The sequence below is a fragment of the Triturus cristatus genome, chromosome 10 (assembly GCF_964204655.1).
Source record: "Triturus cristatus chromosome 10, aTriCri1.1, whole genome shotgun sequence".
Classification (NCBI taxonomy): Eukaryota; Metazoa; Chordata; class Amphibia; order Caudata; family Salamandridae; genus Triturus; species Triturus cristatus.
The window spans coordinates 1,097,381,837-1,097,399,495 of NC_140593.1; the positions used below are offsets into that span (position 1 = coordinate 1,097,381,837).

Here is a 17,659-nt window from a genome sequence, read left to right on the forward strand (position 1 = left end):
CTCTACTACTCACTCTACTACTCACTCTACTACTCACTCTACTACTCACTCTACTACTCACTCTACTACTCACTCTACTACTCACTCTACTACTCTCTCTACTACTCTCTCTACTACTCACTCTACTACTCTCTCTACTACTCACTCTCTACTACTCACTCTCTACTACTCACTCTCTACTACTCTACTACTCACTCTCTACTACTCACTCTACTACTCTCTCTACTACTCACTCTCTACTACTCACTCTCTACTACTCACTCTCTACTACTCACTCTCTACTACTCACTCTCTACTACTCACTCTCTACTACTCACTCTCTACTACTCTACTACTCACTCTCTACTACTCACTCTACTACTCTCTCTACTACTCACTCTCTACTACTCACTCTCTACTACTCACTCTCTACTACTCACTCTCTACTACTCACTCTCTACTACTCACTCTCTACTACTCTACTACTCTCTCTGCTACTCACTCTACTACTCACTCTCTACTACTCACTCTCTACTACTCACTCTCTACTACTCACTCTCTACTACTCACTCTCTACTACTCACTCTCTACTACTCACTCTCTACTACTCACTCTCTACTACTCTACTACTCTCTCTGCTACTCACTCTACTACTCACTCTCTACTACTCACTCTCTACTACTCACTCTCTACTACTCACTCTCTACTACTCACTCTACTACTCACTCTACTACTCACTCTACTACTCACTCTACTACTCACTCTACTACTCTCTCTACTACTCTCTCTACTACTCTCTCTACTACTCTCTCTACTACTCACTCTACTACTCACTCTACTACTCACTCTACTACTCACTCTACTACTCACTCTCTACTACTCACTCTCTACTACTCACTCTCTACTACTCACTCTCTACTACTCTACTACTCACTCTACTACTCACTCTACTACTCTCTCTACTACTCACTCTCTACTACTCACTCTCTACTACTCACTCTCTACTACTCACTCTCTACTACTCACTCTCTACTACTCACTCTCTACTACTCTACTACTCACTCTCTACTACTCACTCTACTACTCTCTCTACTACTCACTCTCTACTACTCACTCTCTACTACTCACTCTCTACTACTCACTCTCTACTACTCACTCTCTACTACTCACTCTCTACTACTCACTCTCTACTACTCTACTACTCTCTCTGCTACTCACTCTCTACTACACACTCTCTACTACACACTCTCTACTACACACTCTCTACTACACACTCTCTACTACACACGCTCTACTACACACTCTCTACTACACACTCTCTACTACTCCCTACTACTCACTCTACCACTCTCTACTACTCACTCTCTACTACTCCACTACTCTCTACTACTCACTCTCTACTACCCACTCTCTACTACTCACTCTCTACTACTCACTCTCTACTACTCACTCTCTACTACTCACTCTCTACTACTCACTCTCTACTACTCACTCTCTACTACTCACTCTCTACTACTCACTCTCTACTACTCACTCTCTACTACTCCACTACTCTCTACTACTCACTCTGTACTACTCTCTACTACTCACTATGTACTACTCTCTACTACTCACTCTCTACTACTCACTCTCTACTACTCACTCTCTACTACTCACTCTCTACTACTCACTCTCTACTACTCTCTAATACTCACTCTCTACTACTCTCTCTACCACTCTCTACTACTCTCTCTCTACTACTCTCTCTCTACTACTCTCTCTCTACTCACTCTGCTACTCACTCTCTACTACTCTCTCTCTCTACTACTCTCTCTCTACTACTCACTCTCTACTACTCACTCTCTACTACTCACTCTCTACTACTCTCTCTCTCTACTACTCTCTCTCTCTACTACTCTCTCTCTCTACTACTCATTCTCTACTACTCTCTACTACTCACTCTCTGATACTTTCTCTACTACTCTCTACTACTCACTCTCTACTACTCTCTACTACTCACTCTCTGATACTTTCTCTACTACTCTCTACTACTCACTCTCTACTCTCTATTACTTGCTCTCTACTCCCTACCTCTCTCTCTACTACTCTTTACCTCTACCTCTCTACCTATACACCTCTACCTCTCTGTACATGCACACATATGCACATATATATATGCATATATATGCATATGCATTTATATATATATGTATGTGTATATATATTTATATATACACACACACATATATATAAATATAAATATAATCTGCATATCTATATAAATATAAATTGATGCAAACATATACATATACATATATGCATACATATGCATGGTATGTACATGAAAGTTTGAAAAACACTAATAAAAGCAAAGCTAAAAAGCCACCTAATTACAAACAGAATTGCTTTAACTTAAACGAGGGTGAGATCTATTGCATTTTCAATGCTTGTTTACTTTGGTTCCATCAAGAAGGCATTCAGATGCGACACATTTGCCATAAATTCTGAATGGTAGCACTCTAGTTTCTCATTAGATCACTCTAGTAAAGCTACTGCTCACCAGGGAAGTCTGCTGCTGGTATTCAAAGTGCATGTTTCAGTCTGCATGTCAGAACTTTTTAATGAAATAGAAGAGGATTTGAGAAGTCAAAATGTGCCCTAATTTTTCTTTCTGCAGCACTATTCATAATTTGTATGGCAAAATGAACCCCCTCATTTTGTTCCTTTGCAAATTAAATGTTTTAAGTGTTACCACTTTATTCCAATCAAGATGGCTTCAGGTGTGCCATACTTTTGTCATAAGTAAGACTGTTAGCGCTCTAGTTGTTCTTTAAAACACTCTGGGATTTCTGTCATTGGGCTATACTTGGGCTACATCTCGGTGATATTTGTGCTACATTTGGGCTCTTTTGTCTCAGGTGGCCATCTTGGGAGACTTGTTATGAAGTTTCCTAATTTCTTCATTTACTACAGTCTCCTCAGTAGGCATACTGTCAGTTTTTTACTTTGATTCAATGAAGAAGGCATTCAGATGTGTCACACATTTGCCATAAATTCAGAATGTTAGCACTCTAGTTGCTCATTAGATCACTGTAGTAAAGCTACTGCTCACCAGGGAAGTCTGCTGCTGGTATTGAAAGTGCATGTTTCAGTCTGCATGTCAGAATTCTTTAATGAAATAGAAGAGGATTTGAGAAGTCACTCAAAATGTGCCCTAATTTTTCTTTCTGCAGCACTAATCATACATTCTATGACAAAATGAACCCTCTCATTTTGTTCCTTTTTAAATTAAATGTTTTAAGAGTTACCACTTTATTCCAATCAAGATGGCTTCAGGTGTGCCATACGTTTATCATAAGTAGGAGTGGTACCGCTATAGTTGTTCTTTGGAACACTCTGGGAAGCTGCAGTAGAACACAAAGGAATCAACTGACAGTCTCTGCCCTTGTTGGATGTACATGTTTTACTGAGAATGTCAGACTTCATTCTCACATGACTGAGAAAGATAATGTGAATTTACAGAAAATATGCTCTCAGTTTAGCTTATAGACCACCTTCCAAACCTCTGTGGGAAAAGCATGAGAAAATAGTTTTCTCTCAAACATGATTCATGATATCCCAGCAGAAGGCTTTTTCACATGGTAAAATCACCTTAGAACATATCACAATTCCTAAAATGAGTATGGTACCATCAACAAATGATTTATAATGTAAGTAAAGTCTTAAAACCTTCTATTAACTGCAATGCTTTTTAATGAGGTGCTATCATGTATATTGGTCCCAAGATGGCTGCCAACACTTCTTGGATGAAGTGCTGACAGCCAATCAGATCTCACAATGAGATGTGTAGTTAGGCTCCGCCCAGATATATATGTGATTGTATTTTTGATTTTCTCAGGAACTACTGAACGGATTTACACCATATATGCAAAAGGCACATGCCTGACCTGAGGACTACCTCTTTGCCAAATTTCAAGTAATTCTGTTCAGCCGTTCGGGCTGTACCTTCGACTAAAGGTCCTATGGGAAAATGCATGGGGAAAACGCGTTTTGGGACCCCCCTTTTTTCTCAGGCCCCGCTTGACGAATCACCCTGAGACTTTCAGGGTAGGAGCTGAGCGCCCCATTAGCTTTGAAAATTTCACGAAGATAAGTCAACCAGCGCCAAAGTTATTAAAAATAGAATTTTCAGATTTCCTATGGGAACTCGGTCCTAACTATAACTATCTACTGGCGACCGCCAGTAGATTATATGATTATGCCGCTCCTGTTGTGTGAACTTCTCAAATAAACTGAGCGGTATTACAAAAAGGATTCTGTGGTCCGTGCTCTTTGTTTCCAGTATCCAGACGGAAGGAAATGTGGAAAAGGAGTTATTAAGGTGATATATATATATATATATATAAATAAATATGTGGGCGCTTGCATTCCTGTCCGTGAGCAAGGCATCCAGCCGAAACGTTGGACTAAAGGAAACAGGCGCTGCTTAAAGACTTTGAAATAAAGCCAATTCTAAGGTATTGGGTCTCGCATCTTGTTTCTTCCAGTGTGGGATTGTGGGTCTCTCCGTGCCCACGTAGCGAGGCCACCCTGAAGGGCTTGGGGTTCCAGAAACGGGGAAACGCCTTTGGCTTTCTGTTGATATAAATATATAACTATAACTCGCGCGACCGCCACTCTATCACAAGGATGATGTCATCAGTGATGCCACTGACCATGTCATGAGTGATGTAATATGTGACGTCATGAGCAGTGGATTGCGGGCGCGCGAGTTATAGTTATCTGAACGAACTATAACGGGGGAATTTCATTGGTTTTTTACGAGTGAAATGTCCACCTAACTATAACCTGTGTGAAACCTATGGTTTTTTAAGTGAATTTGCAAGGTTTTTTAAATGCTAATTCCTAACTATAACGTGTGTGAAACCTATGGTTTTTTCAGTGATATATATATATATATATATATATATAAATAATCTTGTATTGCATTGCAATTTGGTTTATAAAAGTCTTACTACCTCTGATGAGGCGTAGAAGCACTTTATAACAACAAGAGATTACTTCAGAACAAAGAATGTTGGTCAGCCAGTGCTTATTGATTATTAGCGGTTAATTGAGATTAGTCTTATGCACCCTAGAAAATCATCCCATGTGTTTGCTCCAGGTTCTTAGACTAACAGACGTTAGGTGTGATCATTAGAGGGGCCTATGAGAGTTTTTGCAAATGTTTGGTGGGATGAATAGATATGGTAGAGGAGGTTATGTTTGGTTCGGTTGCATGGGTATTGTTCAAAGAAGGGGACGTTGTGATCAACCAAACAATGTGCAGGCAATTTGAAGAAGTACAGTAAACGAGATTTAGGGAACTTGGCATGCAACTTAGAATGGGTTTTACCCACACAGAGGAGACATACAGAGAATGGCTGTATGAAGGGGTGCCATTAAAAAGAAGGAAAGATCAGGCAACACTTGAAAGTTTTAAGTCGAAGTCATATTTTCATGCAGGGATTTAGAATAAATTGGGATGAGGCTTTTTAGGATAGCACGCAAACTCAGGATGTTAAAACTGTAGAAAGGTAAACAATATTTTATACAAGATAGTGCTGCAGCGTATTTTGATCATCACTAGAATCGGGCAAACCAGTCTTTCTGCCTTAGGAATTAATTACTTTTTAGAAGAGGAATGTCCTTTTCATAGTATATGGATGTGCAACCCTTGCTTGTATCCCTAACTATGAATATGCCACCTTGTTATTTCAGCCTTGTCATCACACTGATTCAGTGTGTTCTCAGAAGCCTAAGCCTGTACCGGTCAATGCAAGTTCCAGCACCTGTCCCGAGACCTGGGGAGCACATCAAGGGTACATTCATAGTGGTATGAGGACTATCGTCCTTGTCTTCAAGTTAGTGCATAAGATGGTGGTAGTAACATCAGGTTTCATATTTTCCTAATAGTTGGCAAGTCCCTTTTTATCTGTGTCAGTGAGGGTATGGCTTCTCTCATGTATAGTTCTGCTGATATGTGAAACCTCTGCACCCTGCACGGACATCCTGTGTGTTTGAGGAGAGAGTATGTAATATGCATGCAGCACACATGTAGCAGGACTCACTATATATTAGTCTAAGTACTGACATTAGTGAAGTCTTGCAGCAAATGGGTTCTGTCCATTTAATCCCCTGGGATTTTTGCTTTTGAACAACCTGGTTTTGAACTTTTACTGTGAGCGAGTCTTCCTAACGGAGTCTCACTCACAGTAAATTGTGTGAAAATTTACTTGAGAGTGCCGACTGTGAGTGTCCGTCTTTTAAGATAAGGTCCACTGCTTTGCAGCTAGGGTAAGAGGCTTTGGCCTCTTTGCATGTTAACACATGAGCACATTCGTGTCCATTTTGGATGGTCCTGGTTTAGCATGGCTCAAAGGGTTAGATGAAGACAGCTTTCCCAGGCGGTGGAAGTATATTGCCTGTATTCATTCATGTCGCTGGAGGGTGTAGATCCAGACACTGAAGTGAAGCAGATGGGGATAGGGCTATCTTTAGAGATCCAATAAAGATTTTGATAGCCCAGGTCTGCTGACTAGTTCTTTCACAACTTTGCCATTTGGAAGGTGGTTGTGGGGGAATGGTGGAACTACATTTTTTGTTGTTCAAGGTGAGGCTGTTCCGAGATCAGGCTTGCCCTTTATCTGTCTTTGATTCTACTTCAGGGAGTCTGACGACAGGTAGGTGCGAAATTCACACTTCATAAGGGATATATTTAGGTGCTCCAGTTTGGAAACATCTCCAATTCTACCTTCTGTGTGAACAATCACTTTACACAAAGGATGCATCTAAGATAGCAGCCTGAGCCGGACACTTGGCGTAGACCCACCTCAAAATATATACAGTGCAAATATTTTGGGCAGTATGTGCACAATAGCATTGCAGTAAAGAAAATGGGCTGGGCTTTGAAAATACATTAATATGAGTCAGACACCAATGAGGCACGGAAAAGGGAAGGCCCAGGCTGGTCAGATGTCCCAAACACAAAACTGACTGACCCAAAGCCTGTTTGAGAATTCAAAAAAGTGTTTTGTGAACGCTAAACCCACTGACCCCTCCCATAATTACAAATCCAAAGTTATTGTGCACAGAGGAAATGGGAAATTCCATATGCAACTGGTTCTGGGGTGTCTCCAGAAATGCACATAATTAATGCACTGATTTCCCCTCACCTCCTCCACCCTCGCAGCCCCCTCGACAGATCCTCAGAGAGAGCAAATATAAAATATTTATGGATGAAAAAAAACACAGACAAGCACACCTTGTGTGACCACAGCTATAATTAGGGGACCTCTGTAGTGCTCCACAGATAAATGGTTTGTCAAAGTTCCTGGATTTAGTAAATGGACTGAACAGTGCCTACATGCGGTTTAACCTGCACTGCACTGCACTGAACTACAGAGCCATAAAAAGCTTACAAATACAATAAATACAGTTAACAAAAGTGTGTCACAGGGAAGTGTGCAGAGACCTATTCATTCACTACTGGTATGAAACAAAACAAGTAGGAAATGGGAAAAGGGACTGCTGGAAAATGCAGGAATGTACATACCTTGTATTGCAATAGCAATACAAGCAGTGAACCTCAACACTGCACATAATTACTTACTTATGGGGTGGTCGGGGCTTTCAGCCAGCCCTCTTCAATCCCTGGTTGATGGTAGTCTCCTTCACATTTTTCTTCTGCCAATTACAGCATTGGCTAACTTAACGTGAGCGACAGCATTTCTGCTCTCTTTTACAAGGACCACATCCACACACTAAGGGCCCAATTATGATGTCGTTCGGAAGGCCTCCGAATCGGATTTGGGTTTGCCAGATCTGATTCGTAGCCCTGGTTTCCGACCGAATCGTACACAGGTCCAAACAACCAAGTACGATGCGAAGATCGCGCAAGCGCCGACCGAATAGTTTCCGGACCCGAACGACTCGTAGCCGAATCGTGCCACGCAGTGGTGCCAAATTCCGACGGAGCGATTACGATGCACAATTTGGACAGTTGCTTCGCCTCGGTCTCAGCGAAACGAAACAGCTGTCGGAAGCGTACTTCGGGGGCCCGTAGCAGGCCCCCCTTCACCAAGGGCCCTCCGAATCTGTCACAGGGTGTGCCCATGGATCCCCCCCGATCCAGGAATGCACAGTGTGGCAGGTACCATGTGGTGCCCACCACAGGGTGTACTCTGTTCCCCACCCACCCCTTTTCTGCTATGGGAGCCTGTGTACGAGTCTGCACACGGGCTCCCAGAGTTCAATGGGAGTCCGAGCTAACCCAGTCCGTAAGCATGCGGCAGCATCATACTCATCTCGCTCGGAAAGCCTTACAGATCCGAGTCGTACGGGGGCTTTTCTAGCGAGATCGTAATCAGGCCCTACGTAGTTTCCTTCAGTGCCTGTAGCTACTACAAAAATGTGTGCTTTTTTAAATCAAATATATATTTTATTTATTTGGACTTTTTATTTTTTTATTTATGCTGGCGAGGTTGAAGACACTCCCACAACAACGTTTCGATAAAAGCATGGCAAAACATGCATTGACTGTTACTTAGATGTCAGACCCTGAGGATGTCCATAAGTGGCAGAAATAACTACATCTGCTGTACAGCCAAAAGTGTACTATATTGTGTGTTGCAGTGTTTCATGTAAATGCCTGTGATCTCTGTGCGTACAATAACTGCGTTTCAACATTTCATGCTTGCATTTTCTAATTGAATTGTCCTTTCGACTGACATCTCCTAATGTCTGGGAGGACTAATGCAGACCGTCTAACTCCCAAAACCCAATACATGCATTTTATAAAATAAAAAAATACAAAGCATTCAAGAGGGATCATTCCAACTACCTCTAGGAAGATTTGATCACTCAGGGAATGAGTGAGAATCAGGAGCCTTCTAGCGTCTTTGTTTCAGGCTATTATATTAAATCGTGACCTCCGCACTACTAGGAGCCTAATTATGAGTGACTCGTTAAATTCCATTGTGTGTGTAAACCCCTCTTTACTCACAAGACAAAATTACGAGTTTGGTTTTATGTAACATATCCGATAATTATTGGTTGCAATAAATAACCCAGCATTCAAACCTGCTGAAAATTTAACAGAAGAAAGCATATGGTAATTACCATATAATGAAGATGTTGGTGCGTTAAACACCAAAATCTGCATGCAATTCCCAATAAACTCATAATAAGTGTTATTTATCAGAACTTACAAATAACATACCCCGTGGTATCTTTATTTATTAGAGGAGATAAATAATGCCCTAACTGTAATCAGGCTCTAAGCCTTCAAACACAGGAAGATCCAGCAACTGGATGGGCTTGAGATACTCACTCAAATATACCAGGAAGGTGCTTCGCTGGTTTCTTAACCACATGAGAGCATGGAATGCCAGGATCATTTTTAAAAAGGTCAGACGTCAGCAGACCATGCCTGGGCGTGAGGAGTGTAAACATATTAACATGCTACTGAGGTCTTGAATCTACACATCAACTATTTGGAGTTTCTGCCAGGATATGTCACAGGCCAATGGCTATGCAGAGAAAGAGGGAATCAATACATTATTTTACCTAAATAACATATCACTGATGTGAAATACAAATACCAGTCATCCAGGAAGGACCAAGGCATTAGGTAATCTTGGTAAGTGAAGTTTGGCACCTTTGCCTTGAACAAAACATCTCTGCCCTGGATCTGTTCACCTTTGTAGTAAACTCAAACTCATAATTGAGTGACTGGAGCTACCTAATGGCTGAATCATCAACTACTGGAGTTCTTCAGCTGGAGGAAAAATCAGAAAGTGAGGGTGATCAATACATTCAGAAAGAAATGGAATTCAAGAAAAAGTTATGCATTTCAACCACTTGTAACAATTGTCAGGAGTGAGGGAGGGAGGATGCTGGTCAATCTGATGTGGTGGTCATAGGCATGGTTTCCAGCTCTGTGAAACTTGGTTGAGATTTTTCAATGTTCCTCCCCCAAAATAAAAGAATACGAGTCTCCTGCAGAAGCACTTATGTAAACAGTATTCTTTCCTGGAGATAAGCAATGTATACTTGATGGCATTGTGAATTTCAGGTTAGAATGGTTTATCCTTCGCCTTTCAGTGGATTTTCTTTAGGCGCCTTCGAGCTGGAACTGGTTTTACACAAGATAAATATCGTTTCAACTTAGCAGGTATGATCTCAAAATGTGTGGAAAGGGATAGCAACTCAATTCCAGGTATAAGTTATGGTCCTGCTAAGTCAATCTTTTGAAATAACCAGGCCACTAGAAACCAGACTCTAGAGCCATTTTTGAGCAGACTTTAAAAAGGAATTAGGCATATGCAGGCTAAGCTTTCTCCATGTAATTACCCTCATATGTGGTATGTAAACATGGTCTTAGATATGTTAAAATGTTGGCTGGCCAACATGGACTGTTCAAAGATGGCTCTATTTGCTAAGCTGGAGGTGTTGCCATGTTAAGTTTCTTGTTAGCATCTTATGTGTCAAAGCCAAAGATTGTGGAACTTCACTGTGGAAGGTATGACACTTCATATAGCACAAGGACTAAGATGACCATCAACAGCGTTTATGCAAATGTTCCAGACCACCCAGAACTGTGTGTGGTGAAATGAAATGAGACTTAAAAGAGGGAAGTAAAAGGAAACATGAGCGGCCAGCTCTTCTGCTCTTAAGCAGCCAGTGTTTTATTCTCCTCTCCTGTACTGAACCTACCAGAGTGCATTGTTCAATCAGGAAACTGAAATCTGTACCTTCAGGTTTAGTGTGCATTCTGGCCACAGAGCAATGGCAAGGAAGGCCTTCCCAGTGGGTAATAAGATGAAAGATATACTTAAGAGCACTGACTAGTTTGTTTAAGCCAATTTCACACATGGTGATGATGGAGGTTAAGCTTTAAAAATGAATTGTAATGTGTAACTCAAGAGCATCAACAACACCTTGGTACAGACCACTCTAGGCCACCTGCACTTAACTTACACATAACCACTTTCTTTTCACTTTAAAAGTGTCCAATAGGCCCAGAAGTGCCACTACTTGTAGATCAGGAATCAAAACGAAAGAAAACATTACAGTGTATTTTATTGTTTTGGTAGGTACATCTCAAAGCCCGGCAAGCACTGCCCAGGATACTTGGCGAGGCTCGCTCACCCCCAGATAAAGGTTTAGAGCAACCCTTCCATTCCTTTTCACTTCTCTCACAGATATGAGCAAAGTCTGAGATACTTAGAGCTGTCCCAGCCCACTGCACTGAGCCAAGGAACCCCTGATCTGGACAGGCTGTTGATGCATCTTGGCTCACATTCCTCTCCAGCTAACATCAGTGGACTGACTGAGACAAGAGGCTACGTCTGAATCAGTGCACACAACAGCGGACATTATTGATTTATTTAAGGACGTTTGTGAATCACTGTTACAACTCTGCAGGGAGCATTTTGGAGCTAGGTAAGCGCAGAAACAAAGATGACCATAGCAGAATCATCTCCTAATTGGTCTAATGGCATGCACCTGACCTTACTGTTGTCACATACTATTGTTTCCCTACTCCTCTGAGGCAAGCATGCAGGAGCTGAAAGCAGAAACACAGAGGCATGGATGGCAAACGGAGTGAGTCAGGGGTAGAAGCAGCTATCTCTAGTTTACCCTTGTGACCCCTGGACCTGCCCATGCTACCTTGATTCTCCAAGGTCATGAAAGGATGGACAGCAGGAACAGAGAATAAACAGGCTCTATATTTTTGCAGTTTTCACTCTTTGCCCTTCTGTCCTTACGCGAACGCTCAAAAAAGCAAACAGTAGGTTTGCCGATTGGCCAAAGGTAGGAAAAAAGACCAACCCAGAAACACAAGATCAGCCTTGCGACGTCACAATGTCACACCAGTCAGTCATCTCTACACCATTCCCACAGAACAGTACAATGAAAAGGATTGAAGTATGCAGTGGATTTCAGTTATCTTCCATTATTCATGATAAATTTTAACACATTCATTAATGACACATTCATAAAAGACTATCTGTTCTATTAGATATATGCGCAGCATATGGGCGGGTCTCGGGATATACCATAAACTGGGCAAAATCGCTCCTCTATGTACTCCACGGTCCCCCGCCGCGGCTCCCGCGTAACTGCGAAATCCAGATTGCTGACAAGGGATTTAAGTATCTCGGCATATATATAATGCATCAGGCCACGCATTTCATTGAAGAAAACCTCCTGCAGCCCCTAGCGCGATTCCGCTGCAATGTCAAACACTGACAATCACTACCGCTCACGCTACTTGGCAGGGCAGCCCTCTTTAAGATGGCACTTCCCAGATTCTTATATGTCTTACAAAATACCCCGTTCCCGGTTTCCCCAGCATACTTTACAACGATAAACGCCGAAGTGACCAATCTGTTGTGGGACGGAAGGTCTGCCCGTATAGCCATGCATAAACTAGTGAAGGGCTGGTATGACGGCAGCATCGCCCTCCCCAATATAAAAGTATATTACTGGGCGTCACATCTCATCGTCATAAATCAATGGCTTCATGCACTGCAGGAGGAACCAGCGTTTCGCATGCATAGGCATCTCCTGGAAGCCGAAGGGTTTATGGGGGTCTTATATAATAAATCCAGGAGGACGGCTCTCACAGGTCCAACGGCACACACCGTCCACGTCTGGTTCGCAGCATAACGAGCGCTGGGCTGGGAGGGGGTTGTAACGCAGGCTACACCATTATGGGAAACCCGGCGATTAGGTAAACTGCGAAATACCAAGGGATTTAGACAATGGGACTGGATAGGTATCTCAAAGGTGAGCTATATGTGGAAAAAAGGCGAGGTTGTCTCGTTCGCCCAGCTACAGGTCACTTACGGACTAGCACGGACGGAAACTTTCAGATATATGCAGATTAGACATGCACGTATGGGAGTAATTCCACCAGGCACACAATTGCCAGAGGCCTCACTGCTAGAGGACAGACTTCTGACGGACCATTTGAGCAAAAAAGCAATTTCTCAAACCTACCGGAAATAATAAATAATCAGCCGGACCCCACGACAGCCCTTAAGGAACGATGGGAGGCTGAGGTGGGAGAACTGGAGAAGGCAGATTGGCAGGAGGCAATTGCGTCCCCAAAAGAGATAGCGACACCTTCCAAACTAAAACTAATACAATTGAAAATTCGACACCGCACTTACTATACGCCAACACTTCTACATAGATTAGGCGGTATGGACACACCACTCTGCCTGAGACAGTGTGGCGCACCAGGCACATTTTGGCACACACTCTGGCAATGCCCGGCAATCACATCTTACTGGAAGGCGATTATGCGCACGAATTCTCAGGTTACTGGAGTTACGGTTCAGCCAGAACCAAAGAGATATGTACTCAACATTTGAGAGCCTACAGATCTCCACCATGCGGCTCAAGACTGGGTGACACTGGGTATGGCATGGGCAAAGCAGAGTATAGCTCAGGACTGGGGATCAAGACTGACCCCTAACCATTGACAGTGGTGTCGTGACATGGACGGCACAATAATAATAGAGAAATCAGTCTATGTCTACAGGGGGTGCCCCACAAAATGGTCTCGGGTGTGGGGAAGATGGAATGCATTCCGGGGCAATATCTGCGAACCCCCACATGAGGAACCATTGTCAGATGATAGTGATTAAAGCACCGAGGCGAGAGTACTGTAATGTGTAATGTAACTCTTTGCAGCTATGTTGTCAATGAGTGAGAGACAGAACTTGCTAATCAATGTAAAAGGTGAACAACTACTGTATAATATCTCACCACACTATGTATGCGTTACGGAATATTCTTGTAAGGTATCGATTATTGTTTATTGCAAAATGGCAATAAAAATGTTTTAATAAAAAAAAAAAAAGAAGACTATCTGTGTCAATGCGTCAGTTTCCAAGCTTGCAGATGTTGGAAAACTTGTTAGTCCACAAAGACAATGCAGGATAAAATAATACTACAAAGGAAGTCTGAATACCATTGATAGACAAAAAAAGTGTAGATGGAGTAAGCTTCTTTCACAGGTGGTACCAGCACCACTAGTCTGTTTGGAATGCAGGATGGATGAGTTGGTAGATAGGCTAGGCAATAGTGGATACTAAGGTCCTATATATTACAAAGGGAAGATAAGAGATAAAAAGAGTGTTCTGGACACAATACTTGGACAGGGAAGCAATGTTCTCGATTTTTGTTTTGAACAAGATTGGTACACGTTGCTCCAAGATGGAATGAAAAATAAAACCTTCAAGTGAAATAATTTCCTATAACACAACAGTTTACCCGCTGCATCAGTGACTCGTCTCTCCTCGTACTACACTACCTCTGGACGTCAACCTTGTTGCAGTTCTCTAATGGGAAGATCAATAAGACAACCCCGGTGTATAAGGATTAATCTAAAAACAATTGTGACAAACAATAGTTTCTCTTTTACATCCCCTTAAATACCAAAACAAACAACAAATTCCACACACTAGACGTTTAAAAACACAACTCAATCAAATTCTTCAATATCTGTTGAGTGTCCAGTTTAGCTAATGATATGAAAAATAAAAGGAAAATAAAGCACTGCACAATACTACACTGGAGTTGAACTAGACCAACCTTCTCCAATGTGTAGCTCGCGAGCAACTGTAAGCATCATTGCTGTGTGCTGCCCACAACTAAATGAGAAGCTTTTGCATGATTGGAATATTTAGTATACCAAAATTGAGTGTATTTGAGACGAAAATGTCTATGTTTTCAGAACTCATAAACTGATGTTTGGAGGAACATGACTACAATTTAAAAATATATTTAAAGGTGATATTTGAGTGATAAATAAGGCGGTATTGTGGAGACTTGCACTTAATAATATTACGTTGGTGCCAGGGGCACTGTAACATTGGCTGTTATGTATTACCCATTTAGTGGCATTCCAAATAGGCTAGCCTTTTTTACGTTATTGCTGGCAACGATGCCTGGTGCACTTATGTGATCAGTAATGGGAATTTTGCATATGGGGCCACTAATGTAATCTTGTATGATGTGATCACTAATATTATTAGCAGCTTGGAATAATTTTCATTGAACATAACTAACTCTTGTTACAAACAAAGGTTGCAGACCCCTGAACCGACCGAATAAATGTATTTCACCGTAGTTATCTGGTACCATGTCTACAAACGATGACATGTTTCTATAATCTGAATTCCAAGACAAGAAAACAAATGGAATGTATAATTGGCCATAAGTACCGTGCAGAAATAGTGAGGACCATTAGCAGCCCAAGGAATAGTTTGTTTCCTATGAATATTACATTGTAATTCCTACCTCCTTCAGGATAGCATGGGCTAGGAGAACTGTAAAAGTCCAGTTTGTCCTTTAGATCTTCCTCATTTTCTTGCTGCCACTTAAGGCCAATCTTCTCCCAGTAATTTGCTGCCAACTGTCTACAGTCAAAACAGAGAAGTAAAAACAGTATTTGTATGTGAAGGTCAGGAAATGCTGATGCATCAAGTACAGTCACACGCTGGAAATACAAATAGTAATTTCTAAAGATACACCAATCTCTAAAGGCCAAATATAGACTGTGATGTGGCTCTAACATAATCACTGTTGTACAAAACATTTAACTGACCTGCTCAAGAAAACCAAGTTAAGCAATTGGAACATCATTTGATGTCCTGGGGTAACCTACCTACTTTTTTCTTTGTGCATGCATCTTTGAAATAACTCTGGAATCACAAATTTATTTCCAATAAATTCTCTGGGAAAAAAAGTTAAGAGGACTGCACAAACACAGGATGTATGCAAACATGGATGTTAGTTGCAGTATTCCCAGTTATGCTAACACACCAAGATCATTACCTCCTGATTTTAAATCTATGCATGTTAAACAATTATCTGATATTGAATTATTTACTTACATTGCATTTCTATTGTTTAATAGAGTGCATTACGTGTAGGGCTCCCAGTTTTACAGTGTATATATGTTTAGGTCTGCATTTATCCATATTTCTTTTTTTGCCATTTCATTGGTCTTTATCTATTTTTTTTGTTTTGAAAATAAATGGGGTAATAAAATGCTATATTTACACATTTATTTAACTGATACACATGCGCTCATACTTTGATGGCGGTCACATTTTAGCAAAGTTAGTAGGCAAATTTAACAACACTACTCCAGCAGGTAAATATTAGCATTATATACAAATGTCTGTAAACATAAACCTGTATTTAAGGGAACATCATCCTGTTTTTAAATCCCCATGGTGTCTATCTGCTTAGCAGTTGGTCTGGAATTCATAAAGGACAACAAGGAGAGTGACTTACAAAAAGCAAAATGTTCTGTATTTTTAAACTTTTAAAAATCAATAGACAGGAAATAGATTATTTTCTGTCTCTGTTGATCTGTAAAAACAAAACAAAAAAAACAGAACTGAAGGCTGAGGTGGGCCTAGTGAGAGATATAGGGGATCTTGTGTAGAATCACAGATCCCCAATTTCTTCTAGTACGACATATTGCACGTTCAAAACCTGCCTGTTTGTGAGTTATGACTTACGTATAAAGTGTTGTAAAATCTTGGTTCTATGGAGGTGGAGTAACTTACTTGAAAGTTTTTAATTATGATATGATGTTTCATTCAGAAATATCATTTCTGCGCAAACTAGGTTTCTCTAGTTGCACATCGCATTTATTACAAACTCCTTAATAAGAAAAGAAGTCATTTTACACCATGGCAAACTATTTTAAATATTCAGTATATAATATTTCCAGTGAGATCCACTACCAGATCATATTTACTGTGGAAATAATCGTTGGCGGTGGAGCAAGATGGCGGACTGATGCCGCTTGGAAGAGCAGGCTCACGGAGGAGATCCCCAGCCCCTACACCAGAATCTGCTAAAACTGCAAATTGGCTGAGCTACTGAAGTACTGATGTAGCGTACTTAGGAAACCGAGTGGAAGAGGAGGAAGAAAGCGAGGAATATAGTGCCAAACCAAAATTAAAAGACACTTGAATTTACCGTGGGTAGCTGGCGGTCGACTGGGCGAATGCAAGCAGTTATTAGCGTTGGCCGGCAGGTGCGCGCTTTCTGGATTGCTTGCTGGGTGACTGGCCGCCGCTGGGCAATTCGCTGGCTGAGACTGACAAGCCAAGAGTATGGCCTGCCAAAAACTATGAGAACCACACGAGCAGGGCGCTTACCGGTGAGCTCAGCTAACGGGGGAGTCACTTTACGGGCAGATGCAGCCGAGGAGACACAGGCGTCCCACCGAGGAAACACCACCAAGACCTACCTGAAAATAGGTAAGCCGCTGCTGCGACTGTTACAATCAGGCAAGGAAGCGGAAGTGTTGGCAGTAGGGCCCTCGGATTTCTTCATCAGCAACAATATAGCAAATGCTATTCTTGAGGCGGTCCCAGAAAAAACATTGTAGCGCTAGAGATGTTTCTGGCAGACCCGAGTCTCTTAATCTCATCCGAAGTAGTATATCTGAATCGGAGCAACTAGAGCGATTAACGGAGACTGTAGACAATGGCGCTCATATCTGTGATGCTATAATTGACACAGATTCAATCAAATTAATTAAGGGGCTCACCTTATCGCCTGAATTAATGGCTTCCCTGATAGAGGGCACTATTACGGAAAGAGAGATAACCAGCAATCT

General features: G+C 41.6%; 1 protein-coding gene across 2 annotated transcripts in view; it reads right to left on the minus strand.

The window, feature by feature from the left end:
• DNAAF5 (dynein axonemal assembly factor 5) overlaps positions 1-17,659 on the minus strand; it is a 242,131-nt gene that overhangs the window by 148,706 nt on the left and 75,766 nt on the right. For both annotated transcript variants that reach the window (XM_085629321.1, XM_085629320.1), the window contains exon 4: positions 15,316-15,434. In XM_085629321.1, the coding sequence (XP_085485447.1) occupies positions 15,316-15,434 (119 nt within the window). The remainder of the gene's footprint in view (positions 1-15,315; positions 15,435-17,659) is intronic.